This window comes from Hyla sarda, chromosome 5, assembly GCF_029499605.1.
Source record: "Hyla sarda isolate aHylSar1 chromosome 5, aHylSar1.hap1, whole genome shotgun sequence".
Classification (NCBI taxonomy): Eukaryota; Metazoa; Chordata; class Amphibia; order Anura; family Hylidae; genus Hyla; species Hyla sarda.
Genome location: NC_079193.1, coordinates 82,855,819 through 82,876,447, shown reverse-complemented (window position 1 = coordinate 82,876,447; position 20,629 = coordinate 82,855,819). Strand labels below are relative to the sequence as shown.

Here is a 20,629-nt window from a genome sequence, read left to right as displayed (position 1 = left end):
GGACAGGTAAGTGATCGCCAGCGGACCACACAGGGCACCGTAAACTGCTATCCTGTGGCAGCTGAAGCAGTCTGCGCTGCCGGATAGCCGTTTATGCGATGGCCCCGACCTACAAAAGCATCGTATGTTGATGCTGCCTTCAACATGCGATGGCCTCTGAGAGGCCATCATATATTGAAATGATCGTATGTCTGGCCCATCGTAGGTCGGGGGGGGGGGGGGGGGGGGGGGGTCACTGTATAGAACTTTTAGATAATTTTTTTATAATTTTTGGGGGAATAAAATGTGACAAAAGCAGCATTTTTGGGCTTTTGTAAATTTTTTACGTTTACGCCGTTCACCGTAAGGGATGATTAACATTATATTTTGATAGTTCGGACATTTATGTATGCGGCGATACTAAACATGTTTATAAAAAAAAAAAATGTTTTACGCTTTTTGGGGGTAAAATGGGAAACAGACAATTTTCCTTTTTATTGGGGGAGGGTATTTTTCACTTTTTTTTACTTTTTACATTTTTTTCAATTTATTTTATTTTATTTTTTTTAATACTTTTTATGTCCCCATAGGGAACAATCTATAGCAATCATTTGATTGCTAATACTGTTCAGTGCTATGCATAGAGCATAGCACTGATCAGTATTATTGGTGATCTTCTGCTCTGGTCTGCTCAAAGTCAGACCAGAGCAAGAAACGCCAGGAGACAGACTGAGGCAGGTGAGGGGACCTCCGTCCGCCATTACAGATGATCTGATCCGATCATCTATTTTAACATGTGCATTGCCGCAGATGTAGTGATCTCCCCTGCCGTATACACTCCCGTATGGGAGAAAACGTGATGTGAACCCAGCCTTATTGGTGATCTGCTAGTACAGCCTGGCTTAGCAGGCTCTATTAGCAGATTGGAGTTGGGACCCACACGGAACAGGTGAGAGGAACTCCGACAGGTGAACAAACTGATTGGGCCTCCGCATACATACTGCGGGGTAGCCAATTGTTTTAGGGGGACAGAGATTGTGGTGCTTAAGTGTGGCTGCTGACCGCACCTGCACTCACTTGATAGTTGGTCTGCTGCTCAGGATGTAAGTGTACTTCCTGGTGCATTAAGTACCAGGGCACCAAGACGTAGCTTTACCTCCAATGGGAGAGATTTATTAAAACCTGTGCAGAGGATAAGTTGACCAGTTGCCCCAGAAACCATATATTCCAAGCCATAATATGGAATATAAATTGAAAGAGTTATGATTTTTAGAAGGTGATGAGGAAAAAATGAAAATGGGGTTAAAAAGGCCTCTGAAAAAAGAAAAAAAATTGATCTGATTGGTTGCTATTGAGTCCTGACTCCACCCCTCCTCAGTTAAACTCCCATATATACCTGGTTATCACCTGTATGTAATGTGCTAAGACGAAGAGTACATACCCGAAACACGTCCATGCCTGTTGTGAGCTGTCTGCTGGATGTTATCCCGCTTGCATGCGGTTTTATGGGATCCGAATAAAATTATATTCATCGCTACGACTGGCTACCTTTGCTGATTCGCTATGGGCAACTGCTCCACTTTTCCTCTGCACAGGTCTTTAGTTTTCATTCTGATATTACACCATAACAAAAACCTCCTTATGTTCCTATCATCATGATAACACACTGTAAGAAACCTCCTCATGTAATCTTCTTACTACTGGGGTGACACACTGTAACAACCCCCCTCCAGATGTAATCTCCTTACTACTATGATAACACACTGTAAGAAACCTCCTCATGTAATCTTCTTACTACTGGGGTGACACACTGTAACAACCCCCCTCCAGATGTAATCTCCTTACTACTATGATAACACACTGTAACAAACATTCTCATGTAATCTCCTTACTATTATAAACACACTGTAACAAACCTCCTTCCATGTAATTATCTTACTGGGGCGACATGTGACCTCTCCTCCAGCTCAGCCTCGCCTCCTCCACAGCACCACACAGGTCCTTTAGCCACAATCTCTCCTTTTCCTCCACAGCTAAGCTCCGCCCCCAATATGTGATGGTGACATCAAAGGTCCTACATCTCCAGCATCTAGCAGTCAGGGCCAGGGGAGGAGACGGAGGGAGGGTAAGAACAGAGGTCGGTCCTGCAGGACTAATGTAACAGGGACGGCGTTCCTCCTCTGGAAAAAGCAAAGAAACGCCATTCCTGCAGGACTAAAGTCCTCATTACACCGCAATTTCATATTGAAATCGCAATATTTACCTCTATAATCACACTTTTTCTGCAAATTGTACAGCCCTAATACACAGGATTTAACCCCTTAATGACAGAATGTGAATGTACGTACTGGTGTCCTGGTACTTAAAAGCACCAGGAGGTACATTTAAGTCCTGTACATGACGCAAGCACCGAAGCGGTACTTACATCACGCACAGCAGGTCCCGGGAATTAGCTGTAGCGCTGATGTCCGTCATTAACCCCTCAGATGCCCAGTCATTTAAATGGATGATCGGATTGCCCGCGGCGCTGCTGGGATCCAATCATCCAACATGGCGGCCAGAGGTCACCTCACCTGCTCCAGTCATCCCGGGTATTCTTCTGACATCGAGTAGACCAGAGAAGAAGATCGCCGATCATACTGATATGCCTAAAGTCCAAAATAGATTTTTTGTCACATTGCATTCCAAAAAAATAAAAAAAGATTAAAAAGTTAAATATAAGCAAAAGTGGTACCAATAAAAACTACAGATCACAACGCAAAAAATGAGCCCTTATACAGCCCCTTATATGGAAAAATTAGAAAGTTATAGGTCGTCAAAATAGAGTGATTTCAAACATACTAAATTTGTTGGATTTTTTTTTTTAAGTGGTACATTAATAGAAAAGAATGAAATCACGGGTATCATTTTAATCATATTGACTCTCAGAAAACAGAACATGCCATGTTTACCATAAAGCGTGAAAATGAAATCTTCCAAGATTGGCAAAATTGCGGTTTTCTTGCACCTCCCCCTTAGACTTGCATTGAGGGGGTGTGACGTCACAAGGCGACATGGCTGACCCCCACAGCGCTTGCACGGCATTCGTAACTAAATGTTCCTAACTCTGGCCAGTGGAGTACCCCTTTAAGGCCAAAATGGGCTGTGCGCTTAAGGGGTTAAAGCTGCAAATTTAAAACGGTGTTCAATTTACATTGAACTTTACAGCATCAAAAATGTGCAGGATACTGTACATGTGAATACAGCCTTATACCGCAGCAAAACACATGCAAACTTACTCTAAATGAGACGTTTTACTTATAAAATGACCACGGAATAACACAGATTTCATTACAGAATTCATGTAACGACAATTAATATAGCACAAGGACAAGTAACTGCTCTATCCAGACTTCTAATGTCATGTATACATTCTGTAACTTCTATAATTACTAGTCATAAAATCACTTTGATGTCCTAACATGTAGGAATTACTCCTAAAGGAAAATCTAAAGGAGTCTGTAAATTGGGTTTTAGAGGCACAAGCAGCAGCTTCTGAAAGCATATCTGTACTACAATGTTTGTAATTATCCAAGGTATAGTGAAGTGCAAACAACAGCGTAATAGTATGGTGTGGTGTGCAATAAAACCAACCATGGGCACATAAACCGTGAATAGAGGTAAGTCGCTTTTTAAGTGCCTATGAATTGCTGTGTAATGCTCGATACCTGCTTCTGCTGCCAAGTGAAATCAGAAGATGAATAAAGCTCATTTATATTTGCAGGAAAATGGACGCTCGGTAAAATGAAATCAAACACTTTTGTGTATCCTTAATCCTATAACATCAAATTAATCCAGGGTCATAATCGCACTTCTCTCAAAACCAGACTGCTGGCAGAATACGAAGCTCAAGAAAATAAATAAATATACCATGTTTTCCAAACTTGCAGGAAGACATTCTACAATATTTTGAAAGTCTATGGAAATTGTTGCCCACTTATCTGGAAAAGAATTTGTGAGGTCAGACACTGATCATGGGTGAGAAGGCCTGGCTCACAAACTTCATCCTAGTTCATCAGAAAGTTGTTTGGTGGGGTTGAGGTCAGGGCTCTATACAGGCCAGCAACATTTTTCATACAAAACTCACCTAACCAAGTCTTTATGGTCTTGCTTTGTGCACTGGTAAAACAGTCATGCTGGAACACAAAAGGGTGCAACACAAACAGCTCCCAGAAAGCTTTTCTCTTCCCGGGAACTAGGAGGTCTAAGCCAACCCCTGGAAAATAACCTCCTAGCATCACAAGGGGTATTCACAGCTCACTTATCCAATGTAAACTGGTAGTGCAGGTACAAAGGGGGAGATTTATCAAAATGTATCCAGAGGAAAAGTTGCCGATTTGCTTATAGCAACCAATCAGATCATTTTCATTTTTGAAAAGGCCTCTGAAAAATGAAAGAAGCAATCTGGTTGGTTGCTATGGGCAACTCAGCAATTTTTCCTCTGGACACCTTTTGATAAATCTCCCCCAATATGTAGTTTGCAAATATATGTTTTCATCAAAGTTGTATCCTTTTATATCACCGATATCACCTAAGTTACTGGCCATTGCCTTGCTCTACAAGGAGTTGGTGGGCTGGTGATATCACCCCGTCTGCACATAGCAGGAGAGGGCAGGGTTCACGCTTTCCCTTTTCCCTGCCTGGCTATCTTATACCAGGTTATATAATAAATCGGTAGTGATGGCTCCAGTAGTAATGCACTGTCCCTGAAGTGGTCATTACCAACAGAGTCCGGATGAGCACACTTAATGATCATATAACAGATACTGAGCCCTAATAAAGGCTCCAACAGCCAGACTTTAAAAACAAAAAATAACAGTGTGCACTGTAGAACACAGTGTGGTTCAGGGTTGGAACAGGGACAGTTACAACCACTGCTGGTTGTTCTGATCTGCTACGGAGCTGAGGCCGGCACAGTACATATGATCACTCCTCCAATGGTGCTATAGGTGTACAAAGCAGCATCAGGACCATGCACTGCACTTGGTAGGACCGCCCACAGATCTCAGAGCTATGAGAGGCGCGATTCCTTACTCTATAGAACAAATTTCCACTGTTTCACAGTCCAGTGGCACTGGCTTTTACACACTCCATCTAATGTTGTGTTGTAAGGCTTGCATGAAACATGTTTGGCCATGGAAACACATGCTGTGAAGCTCCCAGCTGCCACACATATGTAACCTGTTGTTGTACAGCAGCAAAACAGTCCTTGCGGCATCCCAATGATAAAGACGCTGTGCCCACATAATAAGGAGTGGTTACCATTTATAACTGAGGACCTGATAGATGAGAACAGAGAAACCTGACTGCAACAACGAGGTGATTTAAGAATCTCAGGGGTTCTCCTATGAGGCCATCTTTCCATTGAAAGACCCTAGGGCTGTCTTTAGTATAGCCAATTGATGAGGCATACATACGAATGCTTTAGCAATTGCCTGTGCACGTAACCTACACAGATTTACATACTGGTATACAGACCAACCAGCCATAAAATAAACACCACTTGACAAACCTTGTGTATTCCCCTTATGTCAAAATTGACCTGTCTCATCCAGGCATAGACCCCACAAAACGTCTGAGAGTGCCCTGTGGTATCTGGCACCATGGCATTAGCAACAGATCCAGTTTTGAGGTGTAGCCCACAGATGCTGGACTATATTAGGATACATTGCCCTGTGTAATAGGCCAGCGATCAGATGACAAATCACCAAATGCTCTGTCATTAGCTGATCGGGTCATTTTGATCTATCAAAAAGCCTTGGCCGTCAGCTGTAAAGGGGATGTGTGGCCAATAACTCATGGCAGCAAAGAGTGCACAAAATGTATCTATGATTTGTACAGCCCTGTCTACAATCTATGATTTGTACAGCCCTGTCTACATACTGCTCGAGTCCTGTAATAGGCCCTTAAAATTTGTGCCAATCTATAAAATCTAAGAGCCCTAATTATTAGAGCAGTTTGCGACCCAGAAGCTCTTCTGTGGGATCGAACTATACTGGCTAGCCTGAGTGTTCATAGCATTCAATTAGCCTTGAGTGTTCATAGTCCTGTTCTCAGTTCAGAGGTTGTCCTTTCTTGGACCACTTTGGTGGGTACTGACCAGTACATACAGGAATACTCCACAAGCCCTGATTCAGTCATAATCAGCCCTTGTCAAAGTCACTCAAATCCAACATCAGCGACTAGATTTTACTGTACATATCTTTTTGTGCTTTGTTCCCATAAATGACCAGACAATTATATCCAGCAGAAGGTATGGGCATAGATTAAAATAAATAGCACAAATATACACACATATCTCAACTTGACCATTATGTTAACACATCAGCTTACCAACAGGATGATCAATGTGACTGCAGATGTGAATGGGGTCCTACTGGATTTAATAAGGGAAGGGGAGATCTGTGGTGACCAATAGTATAAAAAGGGGCAAAAGGGTAATGTTTTATCTTTAATTCTGGGAAGAAAGGATATGTAAAAGTAGCTCACACCACCTTTTCCAAGTAGTTTAGGGATTATATAGGGATTTGCTCCTGGTCTGGACAGTTGCTGACACTGACAGAGCTGTCAGCAGAGAACACTGTGGTCAGACTGAAAAGAACTATACAACTTCCTCTGGATCATACAGCTGCTGATAAGTACTGGAAGGCTTTAGATGTTTAAATAGTAGTTATTTTTAAATTTGTATAACTTTCTGACACCACTGTTTCACTCCAACTCTTAGAAACGGATTGGTAATATATGCCAGAGATCTTTCCAGAAGGAGAGAATAGCCATCTACAGACAGCTGTTTCAGACTTATTGCCCCCCTTGTCAGTACAGCGCAGGATGCCGGCTGCCTAGCAAGTGGCATACCATTGGGGAAGTAAAGAGGTTATGTTTCTCTTTCAGGAGAGCGTCACAAAGACATGTGGAGACTTATAGGTCATTCATGCTCCACTGGGAAGAAAGGATAATTATATCCTTACGTCCCAACAGTATAAGTAGAGGGAGGTTCTCATGTAAGAAGAAAGGCAAATAATATTTGAGAAGTCTGAGTTAACAAGTACTGCATATCCTTCATTGTTTACATAGGTATAGCGGCTTGCCCTTACAAGAAGCAATGTCAGAATACTAGGTCTGATCTGTACAGTAGATATTTACTTCCATTGATCAAAATATCCATGGTCTATCAGGGATTTGGGAATTGTATTGCCCGATGCCCAGGACATGAAGTTCCGGGCGTAGGGCAGTTGAATTCTTCAGACATTTAGCCCTGATTCAGGGCAAGCAGCGCTAAATGCCGGAAGAATTCACATATGACTGGGCAAGACTGTCTTGCCCCGTCACTAAACTGCTGTAGACCCCAGCTGCATGATTCAGCCTATAGCGAGCTTTCCTGGCGGAGGTGCACAGTTTGAGTGACGTCATGACATGTGCCACGCGGGACGCTGACGTCCTGCACAGCACTTGCGATGACTTTACTCACCGCGCACACCTCCGCCAGGAAGTCCCTGCAGGGAACAGGGAGATGTAAGTAGAAGTGAGTTACCTACTAAAACTTGGTTACTTACTACTTAAGGGAGGACCTGCCTACCACTAGGGGCTTACCCATCTACTTAGGGCAGTGCATCCCAACCATGCTGCCTCCAGCTGTTGCAAAACTACAACACCCATGCTGGGAGTTGTAGTTTTGCAACAGCTTGAGGCACCCTGGTAGAGGAACACTGACTTAGGTGGTATAATTGTTTAAATGAGAGCCCTACCTGCCGGCGGTCATCTCTATCTAGGGGCCTTTCTACCTACTGGGAAGCTCTACCGAATCATCAGGTAGGACTCCCCAGTAGATAGACTGGCCCCCAGATAGGACACCCATCACTGATGGGAGTCAGATCTATCTGGGGCCTGTCTACCTACTGGGGAGCCCTACCTAATGGGGGTTATATATATCTGGGGGTCTTACTACCTATTTGGGAGCCCTACCTGATGGAGGTCATACCTATCTGCGGACCTGTCTACATATGGGGGAGCTCTACATAATGGGGGACATATCTATACGGGGCTCTGTCTGCCTACTGGGGGGAGCCCACCCTTCCTATCAACTGCGGGGACATATCTATCTGGGGCATTATTTACTTAATAGGGGAGCCCTACCTGCCTGACTACATGATGAGGGGATGTACCTACCTGATAAATGGACATACCTTCCTGAAGAGGGGGGGGGGGGGTCTACCTACTTAATGGGGCAGACTTATCAGGAGCCCTATCCACCTAATGGGGTGACATACTGGTCTGCCTATTAATAAAGACCTTATTTACAGACTATTTGGGTTATTTTATGTACCAGGACAAGTGGATTGTCATGAGGGACAATTAGATTGTGCTCTGTTTTAGTCCCTTGGACAAGTAGTTTTTTTTTTTTTCTTTCTTTTATTTCCACACCTCTGCCTATTCTAACTTTTTTTTCTGTGATCAATGAACAAAATTAGCCAATGCAATGTTATAGAACCGAATTTCTTATGGCACAGCTTTACCCTGTATTGTCACACATGTATAATACATTCTCTGGCAAGTGTCAGTAACATGACAGATTTTTGGTACCTTGATAACATTCCAAACCATAAAAATACCTTAGCAAGAGATCTTACAATGGGGTTTTCCATAATCCCTTTCAAGAATATAATATCGATTTCTTCTGCCCCTGTTGAAGAGGGTAGATCTGTCAGCTTCTCCAAGACTTGCTGCATTGCTGTAAAGGAAGAAAAAAAAAATTATTTTACATGACCTTTTCTTTTATACAATAAGGACATATTGCTACACAACATGTAATGTCGTGTATGGTTTTCTTATGCATGAAGGTAACAAAATTAAAGGGGATATTTATTAGCATAACTAGAGAAGTGAAAACAGTGTTCACATTGCCATTGGGCTCTGTACCGTTCTGGGTGATACCTTCCTGATATAGTTGTTTCATGAACGATAAGCAGACACCCTATTCTGACCCTCTGTCGCGTGGTACAGGTACACAATAATAAATGGAACCATCTCTGACTAAAGAATTTTCATTATTTATGCCAGTGTTTTCCAACCAGGGTGCCTCCAGCTGTTGCAAAATTACAACTCCCAGTACGCCTGGACAGCCTTCAGCTGTCTGGGCATGCTGGGAGTTGTAGTTCTGCAACAGCTGGAGGCACCCTGGTTGGAAAACACCGGTATATGTACTCAGTGTTGATGGGCACAATGCAGAATTGCTAGTGAGTGCATTAGTAGACGTCCTGCTTTGCTTTATCCTCTATAAATGACCTCCATCAGTGTCGACATTCAAATACAGCTTGGCAGAATGTCCTAGCGCATATGAATAAAATATATAAAAGGCAAAAGCTAAACACAAGCGGCATACATTCCTACATGAGGAAAAGCCTATAGAAAATACAGACACAAAGACCACAAGGGAGAAGCAGAAAGATGCAACCAAAGGAGACAGACATCTCTAAAATGGCCGCTCACCTGATGTGAGTGATAAAGAGAGCTTATCACCCCAATTCCATAAAGGGATACAGAAATGGGAGGTAGCTGCTGAGCCTGGAGGGTTACAGGAAACCAGGGCAACCTGTCCTGAGAGAAGGGGTAGGTTACCCGTGAAATGCCTAATTGTATTTGTTTTGTTTTATTTTGGTCTAATAAACTTTTATAAAGTACCATCTTTGGTTCGTTGGATTTCATCATCCACGATAGAGGCAGCAGCACAAGGTTCAAGTGTTTTTTTCGTTTCACTCCATGGACACGAGGAAAGAAGGAGGCCAAGGGTCTGCCTGTAGTGTACTAGTGCCTCCTTGAGATCAAATTATAGGTCTTGTCAATGTAATACACAGTGGATATCAGCACCTAGGTTTAAGAAGGGGATGCTGGGAGATACTGTTTTAAAGCCAATGCTGATACACCAAAACCGCTTCAGAAGGGAAAGTAAAAGAGGGTCTTCAGTGATATCAGGGTGTGGTGAGTAACCTAAAAAATGCCTGTTTGCAAGGTACATGACCACAACCCTTGTGGGAAGGTTAAGAGTAGTACTTGCCAGAGTGCGCACCTTTCTGCCAGGGAAGCAAATAACACATGCAAAGATGCACAGATGTTTTTCACAGCCTTGATTCAAAGTCAATAGATGTGAATGAAGAACTTTGTGGAAGAGTTAATTACTGAATTATGCCTCTATTCTATATAAGCAAATCCTTCTGTACAGAGCCAGTGTTTACATGGAGATACTTAGTAGTACAGTGGTCCCTCAACATACGATGGTAATCCGTTCCAAATGGACCATCATTTGTTGAAACCATCGTATGTTGAGGGATCCATGCAATGTAAAGTATAGGACAGTGGTCTACAACCTGCGGACCGCCAGATGTTGCAAAACTACAACACCCAGCATGCCCGGACAGCCAACGGCTGTCTGGGCATGCTGGGAGTTGTAGTTTTGCAACATCTGGAGGTCCGCAAGTTGAAGACCACAGGTATTGGAAGTTGTACTCACCTGTCCCCGCCGCTCCGGACCATCACCGCTGCCCTGGATGTTGCCCTCCATCGCTGTCGCCGCCTCCCCGGGGTGTCCCCGATGCTCCGGCAAGGCCTCTGCTTCCCCAGCATCCTCGCTCTCCGTCGCCGCTATCACGTCGTTACGCACACTGCTCCTATTGGATGACGGGATGGCGTGCGCAGCGACTTGATGGCAATGATGGAGAGCGCCGACGATGGAGGGGATCCCGAAGAGGATGCGCCGGAGTCCCGAGGACAGGTAAGTGATAGCCGGCAGACCACACACACGGGGCACCGTAAACTGCTATCCGGTGGCAGCTGAAGCAGTCTGCGCTGCCGGATAGCCGCTTATGCGATGGTCCCGACATACAAAAGCATCGTATGTTGATGCTGCCTTCAATATGCGATGGCCTCAGAGGCCATCGTATGTTGAAATGATCATATGTCGGGGCCATGGTAGGTAGAGGGGTCACTGTATAGTAAATATTGCACTCCAGTGGCAGATGTACCATATACAGCGGGGGCAAAAAAAGTATTTAGTCAGCCACCAATTGTGCAAGTTCTCCCACTTAGATGAGAGAGGCCTGTAATTTTCACCATAGGTATACCTCAACTATGAAAGACATAATGAGAAAAAAAATCCATAAAATCACATTGTCTGATTTTCAAATAATTTATTTGCAAATTATGGTGGAAAATAAAGTATTTGGTCAATAACAAAAAGTTAATCTCAATACTTTGTTATATACCCTATGTTGGCAATGACAGAGGTCAAAGGTTTTCTGTAAGTCTTCACAAGGTTTTCACACAGTGTTGCTGGTATTGTTGCCCATTCCTCCATGCAGATCTCCTCTAGATCAGTGATGTTTTGGGGCTGTCGCTGGGCAACATGGACTTTCACCTCCCTCCAAAAAGGTTTTCTACGGGGTTGAGATCTGGAAACTGGCTAGGTGTGTTTGGGATCATTGTCATGCTAAAAAGACACAGCCACATTTCGTCTTCAATGCCCTTGCTGATGGAAGGAGGTTTTCACTCAAACTCACGATACATGGCCCCATTCATTCTTTCCTTTACACGGATCAGTCGTCCTGGTCCCTTTGTTGAAAAATAGCCCCAAAGCATGATGTTTCCACTCCCATGCTTCACAGTAGGTATGGTGTTCTTTGGATGCAACTCAGCATTCTTTCTCCTCCAAACACGACGAGTTTTACCAAAAAGTTCTCTTTTGGTTTCATCTGACCATAAGACATTCTCCCAATCCTCTTCTGGATCATCCAAATGCTCTCTAGAAAATTTCAGACGGGCCCACGCATGTATTGGTTTAAGCAGGGGGACATGTCTGGCACTGTATGATTTGAGTCCCTGGTGGCGTAGTGTGTTACTGGTGATAGCCTTTGTTACTTTGGTCCCAGCTCTCTGCAGGTCTTTCACTAGGTCCCCCCCATGTGGTTCTGGGATTTTTGCTCACCATTCTTGTGATCATTTTGACACCACTGGGTGAGATCTTGAGTGGAGCCCCATATCAAGGGAGATCATCAGTTGTCTTGTATGTCTTCCATTTACAATAATTGTTCCCACAGTTGATTTCTTCATACCAAGCTGCTTGCCTATTGCAGATTCAGTCTTCCCGGCTTGGTGCAGGTCTACAATTTTGTTTCTGGCGTCCTTCGACAGCTTTAGTCTTGGCCATAGTGGAGTTTGGACTGTGACTGTTTGAGGTTGTGGACAGGTCTTTCATAAGTTCAAACAGGTGCCATTAGTACAGGTAACGAGTGGAGGACAGAGGAGACTCGAAGTTAAAGGTCTGTGAGAGCCAGAAAACTTGCTTGCTTGTATGTGACCAAATACTTATTTTCTACCATAATTTGCAAATAAATTCTTTAAAAAATCAGACAATGTGATTTTTGGGATTTTTCTCTCATTATGTCTCTCACCTTTTTAAGTGGGAGAACTTGCACAATTGGTGGCTGACAATACTTTTTTGCCCCACTGTACTTTCCTACCTGATACACATGCCGTATTTTGCTCTGTATTTTCTGCAGCTGAATTTGCTATTGACTTAAATGGGTATGAAAATGCACAGCACCAAATACGGCACGGGACATTAAAAGGAAAACTGTCAGCTTTCTCCCCCCTCACTAACCAGCAGTACTGGCTTATAGTACGGGGGACGCTGATCAGTTTGATCCTTATCGTGCCCGGATCCGCCGCGCTGTCCGGCCGTAATCTTCTATTTTCGGCACCGGCCGTGCTAACTGCCACTCTGACGTCAGTGCCGCTGGCCGCAGCGCCGCCCAGCTCATCAATATCCCTCCCCTCCCTCCGCCTCTCCCTCTCTCCCCGCTCTGTAATGACAAGAGGGGAGGAATATTGATTAGCTGGGCAGCGCTGCTGCCAGCGGCACTGACGTCAGAGTGGCCATGCCTCAGATCCAGACCTCTTCCTATGCAGAACTGGGGAAATAAAATCTACATAAGGAACTAGCATCAATAGCAACCAATCAAAGCACAGCTTTTTAATTTATATAGAGGGGACTTATAAAAACTTGTGCAGAGGAAAAATGGAGCAGTTGCCCAGCGCAACCAGCTTCAATAGCCTTTTTTAATTAGAGAAGCTATCTGGTTGCTATGGGCAACTGCTCCACTTTACTCCTCTGCACAGGTTTTGAAAAGCTTGTTTAAAATTAAATTCAGATGTGATTGGTCGCTCTGGGTAACTAAGTTTTATTTTTATGTCTTCAATAAATTTCTCTAAAAACACATGGTGTCTGCTGCCTAAAGCTATGTTCACACACCAATTTACAGGTAAAATATTATATAAACAGTCCAAAAGTAGTACATGGCACTTAAAGGGGAAACTCCAGTGGAAATAAAAAAAAATTTCTCTTCAAATCAACTGGTGCAAGAAAGTTAAACAGATTTGTAATTTGCTTCTATAAAAAAAATCTTAACTCTTCTAGTACTTGTCAGCTGCTGTATACTACAGATTAGGGGTGTGATTCGAATCGCGATACCAGGGTGGCGATTCGATATATCACGATATATCGCGATACTGTCTAGTTGGCGATATATCGTGATATTCCCTATTAAAAGCTTGGGAAAACTTATTCTACACATCAATACTACATTCACACAAAGATGTACTGTATTAAATATACATTTATTTTTTCTTAAGAACAATGAGGACTTACAACGTCAAACAAGTGTTTAAGCAACAAACTCTTGTGCTTGCAGGATTTTTTTTTTTTATAACAAACCTAATACTTTTTGACAGCTTAGCTGAGGTTTGATTCTAGATTTCACAAATAAATACAATTCTGTATAACATAAATAAAATACCAAGGCATGTGCCATGTGGGCACATAGGTTTGTCGTATTCCCGCAGTATTTGATTCTGGCGTGACATATTTTGCACACTGCGTGGCTCTTGTCATACTCCTTACTCCCTGGTTTATTGTAGAATCCAAAATGAGTCCAAATGCCCGCCTTATAACTCCACGGAGCATCCCGGATATCTTTTTTATTGCCAGCCATGTTGATGCAGCGTTCACCGCGAGACTACAGACTCAGACCAAACAGGAAGGAGAACGTAAGCACTCACAGGACAACTCTCGCGGGATCTTGTTCTTTCTCTGCTGCGACTCGCAGCTGAGAAAGAACAAGATCCCGCGAGAGTTGTCCTGTGAGTGCGTAGACTGCGTACGTTCTCCTTCCTGTTTGTTCTGAGTCTGTAGTCTTGCGGTAGCAGCCTGCGAGTGGGACAGAGCTGATGATAACAGGTACACTGCCAACTAGTGGTCAGGAGTTTAAGCGTTATAAAAAAAATAAGACAGACAAATAGGACTGTGACTCAGTGAGTGAAATACAGTAAATGTTAATTATAATAATTTATAAAAAAAAAATCGATTCTCCGAATTTTAAAATCGATTCAGTATCGCAGAACAAAAAATCGCAATAATTGCGCAAATCGATTTTTTCTTACATCCCTACTACAGATACATTTGTGAAGTTATTTCCAGTCTGACCACAGACACCTCTGTCCGTGTCAGGAACTATCCTGAGCACATGAGGTTTTCTATGGGGATATGATTCTAATCTGGACAGTTCCTGACACGGACAGGGGTTTCAGCAGAGAGCACTGTTGTCAGATAGAAAAGAAATTCACAAATGTCTGTATTATACAGCAGCTAATAAGTACTGGAAGGAATAAGATTTTTTAATAGAAATAATTTACAAATCTGTTTAACTTTCAGGCACCAGTTGATTTGAAAACATTTGTTTTCTACTTGTTTTCACTGGAGTTCCCCTTTAATCCTCTACCAGACTAAGGCTGGGTCCACACTACGTTTTGTCCCATACGGGAGCGCATACGGCAGGGGGGAGCTAAAAGCTCGCGCTCCCGTATGTGACCGTATGCGCTCCCGTATGCCATTCATTTCAATGAGCCGACCGGAGTGAAACGTTCGGGCCGGTCGGCTCATTTTTGCGCCGTATGCGCTTTTACAACCGGACCTCAAACCGTGGTTGACCACAGTTTTAGGTCCGGTTGTAAAAGCGCATACGGCGCAAAAATGAGCCGACCGGACCGAACGTTTCACTCCGGTCGGCTCATTGAAATTAATGGCATACGGGAGCGCATACGGTAACATACGGGAGCGCGAGCTTTTAGCTCCCCCCTGCCGTATGCGCTCCCGTATGGGACAAAACGTAGTGTGGACCCAGCCTTAGGCTGTAAAAGCACACTATTTAATGGAAAATAAGCATAAATTCAGCCTCATCTCTGCTCCATTTACCATGGAGCAGAAAGGGCACAGAAGTCAGCTAGGAATTTTTCCTTGCTGAACTAAGCAGTGAAAACAAACCTTTACATACAAACATAATGGAAACAAGCTCAATGTCAAGTTTTTTTTTTTTTTTTTTATGTTTATTTAAACTGTAGAATGCTCTGTCAATGTTTTTATGCATAGATCTCACTAGGAAAAAAAAATACACAGAGACATGTAACTAAAGAAAAACGATGCAATGTGACTTTGTGGCACATCATGATGCAAATTTTGAATTTGCCATTTGAATGAAACTTCAGACCTGGCCTTCAGTCACAATGAGCACAGGAAAACTCCAGCCATGGAAAGACATGTCATCGACTAATGAGGTTGTCCTACCATGACCCATTCTCTTTCATTTAAATAGGCACTCTCACTTTAAAAAAACGTTTTACTTGCTGTAGTGACATTAAAAGTTTTGATTCGTCGGGTTCAGAGTGCCTGAATTTGGATGGATCACTAGAACGAGTCGGAAGAAGAGGGGGCTAATATAGACAAACGGTCTATGGGATTTTTTTTTTTAATGAGACAAATACACTTACACTAAACGTCTCCAGCACAACTCTTTGGTAAACATAGCAGAGATAGGGCAGTAGAACAAAGACCAGGTTGTCACCTCACAACCCATACAAGTAACAAAATATTACTCCAAGTCCCATAGACTTGCATTGAGGGGGCATGGCCGTGACATCACGAGCCTCAGCCTCACATCGCCAGTCATCTGGTACGGAGCAAAGTTCGCCCCATGCACCGGATGTCTGGGGCGCCGCAGCAGAGAGATCCTTTGGGCAGGGGATAAGATGTCTAGGAGCGGAGTACCCCTTTAAATCCAGAGTGTTAGAAAGGCACTGGTATGTACTATGGAGAGAATGCATTAACAGTGTTGCTGGCAGCGGTGTGTGGAAAGTGACAGAGTTTAAAGTCAATGATCACCAGTTATAAATACGCAAGTACGTAGTCCAAATGCACGGCATTAAAATTACATTATCCTCATAAGTCCAGCATTTGAAAGCCGCTCAAAGGCTTAAGCATGTCAATCACCTGCTGCTTTCATACTGCCCTCTAGATATTGTTTATCCCTCATTATAACATTACTACATCAGGTCTATGGCACATGGTTTAAATAAAACTAAGGCGCACATAACACCAAAACTCCAGTGCAACGCATCTCAAGTGTCCTGGATGCCTTTAACCCCTTCTGGCTGCAGTGATTTGTGTTGTCAGCAATTTTGTTCCTTTTTACCTCATTGCTTTCTAAGAGCTATAACTTTTTTATTTATCCATCAACAAAGCTGTTTGAAAGCTTATCTAGGGTGTAAAGTGCCAGTGACATCTAGAGGATTAACAGCTGGGATTGGAGTCAGCCGTAATACACAACCGGCTCCTGCCATGTACAAAGTCAGACTGTTCCTTATAACCTTCCCATCATCATGACATAATGATGCATCAAAAGTAGGGAAGGGGTTAAATGAGTATAGTGACCCCCCGACCTACGATGGCCCCGACATACGATCATTTCAGCATACGATCACTCTCAGAGGCCATCGCATGTTGAAGGCAGCATCAACATACGATGCTTTTGTATGTCGGGGCCATCGCATAAACGGCTATCCGGCAGTACAGACTGCTTCAGCTGCCACCGGATAGCCATTTACCGTGCCCCGTGTGGTCCGCTGACTATAACTTACCTGTCCTCGGGGCGTCCTCTTTGGGAACCCCTGCATCGTCGGCGCTCTCCATCATCGTTATCACGTCGCTGCGCACACTGTCCCGTCATCCAATAGGAGCGGCGTGCGTAGCGACGTGATGGCGGCGACGCAGAGCAAGGATGCCGGGGAAGCAGAGGCCTTGCCGGAACGTCGGGGACACCCTGGGGACGCGGCGACAGCGATGGAAGGAGATATCCAGGGCAGCGGTGACAGTCAGGTGCGGCGGGGACACATGAGTATAACCTCCAATACTAGTAGTCTTCAACCTGCAGACCTCCAGATGTTGCAAAACTACAACTCCCAGCATGCCAGGGCAGCCGTTGGCTGTCCGGGCATGCTGGGTGTTCTAGTTTTGCAACATCTGGAGGTCTGCAGGTTGAAGACCACTGTCCTATACTTTACATTGCACGGATCCCTCAACATACGATGGTTTCAGCAAACGATGGTCCATTTGGAACAGATTACCATCATATGTTGAGGGACCACTGTATTCCTATCCACTGTTCATGGCATATTCACAGCCTAGGCCCCTTTCACACTACCGTGACGGGCGTCGGGGGAACCTGGGGAGAATAGCAGGAGAAAAAATACTACAAGCGCCATCATTTTCTCCCATTACAAAACAATGGCGCCCAACAGAGCCAATTGACTATAATGCTATCCAACGGGACCCGTTGGTGCCCCGTCCAGATTAACAGCCAATCTTGATGGTGCGCAACGGTAGTGTGAAAGTAGCCTTAGTCAATAATGATATTGGAGTTACTGTAACAGAAGAACAACATTGTGTAAAGACTCTATGGGGCTTTATGACGTGTCAAAACTTTCATTAAATGACAGGAATGCTTCAAGACTATTCGTGGTTGGGATAAGAACTAAGGGATTTTAGTTACAGTCCCTTTAAATTTTGCTATATACAAAAATGTAGTCAACTCTACGCTACTGTGTATGACATAAAAAGAAAGTGTAATGTTGCAATCTGTTTTTTTTTTGTGTTTTTTTAAACAGTAAGACAAAATCAATGGAGGTGTGACTGCTGGGACCCTCGCCGATACAGAGTTCAGGTACATTTGGCCACCCCAGAGGCTGTTCAGGCGAGGTATGTCCCTGTTCTATGTATTGGCGGTAATTCCAGTAGTCATTTTATCACGTTTTACCTCTGGTAGTCCTCAGCTGCAGTTCCTTCATGTACCAAGCGGTCTGTCTATACCTGTGGCCCTCCACATGTTGCAAAACTTATAAACTCCCAGCATGCCTGGACAGCCAAAAGCTGTCTGGGCTTGCTGGGAGTTGTGGTTTTGCAAAGCTGGAGGCATCCTGATTGGGAAACACTGACTTAGCATTTGAATTTTATCCGGCCATACTGTAAGTTGAAGTTTTACAACTTCTGGAGGGGTCTATACCAAACCTGTGTCTTGTAACCGTAGCTTTCATTTAATAGCTTTTATAATAAAAGTAATAAAAAATACCCAATAGCCCAAATTTATAAAACTGAGAAAAAGGCTGGAGAGATTTTCCCACAGCAACCAATCACAACACAGCTTTTATATCCTAACAAGCCCTGATAAAAGTAAAAGCTGAGCTGTGATTGGTTGTTATGGCAGAATCGCCACTGCCTGTCATTAACAGTGAGTGTCTGGATACTGATAGTAGCCGACAGTCACTGTTCTGAAGCAAGCGCAACTCCTGCACTTGCTTCAAAGCAGCTTAAAGGAATACTCCGCCCCTAGACATTTTATCCCCTATCTCTGATCACGGGGGTCCGGCCCGCTGGGACCCTGTGATCTCTGTGCAGCACCAGGCGTTCGTTTAGAATGCTGGGTGCGGAGCCGGGGTCTCGTGAGGGGGCATAGCCGTGATGTCACAAGCCCCCGGCGACACACACCGCGTTCTAAACGAACGCCGGGTGCTGCACAGAGATTGCAGGGGTCCAAGCGGCGGGACCCTTTACGATCAGACATCTTATCCCTATTTACTTTTATTAAAAAATCTTAATCCTTCCAGTACTTATCAGCTGCTGTATACTACAGAGGAAGTTGACTTGTTCTTTCTGTCTGACCACAGTGCTCTCTACTGACACCTCTGTCTGTCAGGAACTGAGCAAATCTTAATAGCAAACCTCTCCTGCTCCCGACAGTTCCTGACATGGACAGAGGTGTCAGAGAGCACTGTGGTCAGACAAACTAACTCCAGTGGTCCCCCGACATACGATGGCCCAACATACGATAGTTTCCACATACGATGACCTCTCAGAGCCCATTGTATGTTGAAAGCAGCATCAACATACGATACTGCTGTTTATGTCTGGGCGATCGCTAAAACGGCTACCCAACGGCTATCTGGCAGCACCGATTGCTTCAGCAGCCGAATAGCCATTAGACTGTTACCGACGGCAACCAGTGTATGGCACGGGCTCCTGATTCAAGCTCGCAACCTTACCGGCCAGCCCCCAGCTGATTCCTGTAGCTTGGGGCTACCGTTTATAGCAGACATTTGGCAGTTGCCGTGGCTGGCTATTAACCCTTTAGATCACCACGGTGTCAAAAGGGACATTAAAAAACACTCCCTGGTGGTCCAGTGGGGTAGATCTGCAGTGGAAATTGCATAGAATTCACATCACCAATTCATATTTTCCGCCCAGAGTGGTGGCTGGCTGCCACCATCCAGCCAATCACTACTCTCAGCGGGAAATATGAATAAATGATGTGAATTCTAGTCACATCACTGGCCGGCCGAAGTATAGTGCAGAGATACGAGTGCAGGAGAAAGCCGCTCCGCATCTCAGGGATGAAGGATGATTTCAGCACGTGTCAGGAGTGACACCTGCTGTGACCTGTCCTTAACTGCAGGTAGACTCTGCTCCATGCTGGTAGCTGTAGTACCTGCATTAATAGACAGATCGCAGTGGGTATCACTTCTGACACCCGTTGTGATCGTCTTGTATAATGTATAGATGCAGGCGGCACGACCGCTCTTCTCTGCTCCCCTGCACTGTATATGGCGTAATATTATATATATATATATATATATATATATATATATATATATATATATATATATATATATATATACATATATATATATATACATATATACACATACACACACACACCTATTTTTTATATTTTTCAAATTTCCCGCAGACAGTTGTGATTGGCTCTCTGCGGGAAATATGAATCAGTGATTTAAAGAACTTTACATCGCAGACACCGCGCAGGAGACCAGAGAAGAGTGGCAGTGCCGCCCACTTCTATACATTATACAGGAGGATCCCAATGTCAGAAGTGACACCCGGGGCGATCTACTACTACTCCCATCATTGAAAAGTCTGTTCTATGCTGGTAGTAGTAGTACTACCTAAAAAATAAAATTTAAAGAAAAAAAAAAGTTAAAAATGCACACACTTTAAATGCATTATTAAATTACATTACTAAAAAATTTTTACAAAATTAATAAAACATTTTTTTTACATTTAAATGGCCCCTTTCTACATTTTTATTATTGTCAGATACATTTTTAGTTCCCTGCATATCCACAAATCAATCTTTGTTTAAATATGAATAAAAAGGTTATAAAA

General features: G+C 43.7%; 1 protein-coding gene and 1 long non-coding RNA gene across 8 annotated transcripts in view; one reads left to right on the top strand and one right to left on the bottom strand.

Annotated features, from left to right (window-relative positions):
- The window catches only part of PALS2 (protein associated with LIN7 2, MAGUK p55 family member), a 192,031-nt gene that overhangs the window by 116,944 nt on the left and 54,458 nt on the right, over nucleotides 1-20,629 (bottom strand). For 4 of the 7 annotated variants that reach the window (XM_056519822.1, XM_056519816.1, XM_056519815.1 and 1 more), the window contains exon 2: nucleotides 8,628-8,746. In XM_056519822.1, the coding sequence (XP_056375797.1) occupies nucleotides 8,628-8,744 (117 nt within the window). In that variant the 5' untranslated portion in view covers nucleotides 8,745-8,746. The remainder of the gene's footprint in view (nucleotides 1-8,627; nucleotides 8,747-20,629) is intronic. The other 3 variants (XM_056519819.1, XM_056519818.1, XM_056519820.1) reach the window with 1 other exon arrangement.
- LOC130273292 (uncharacterized) overlaps nucleotides 1-20,629 on the top strand; it is a 78,691-nt gene that overhangs the window by 21,547 nt on the left and 36,515 nt on the right. The window contains exon 2 of the long non-coding RNA XR_008843950.1: nucleotides 18,061-18,151. This is a non-coding gene — a long non-coding RNA (uncharacterized LOC130273292). The remainder of the gene's footprint in view (nucleotides 1-18,060; nucleotides 18,152-20,629) is intronic.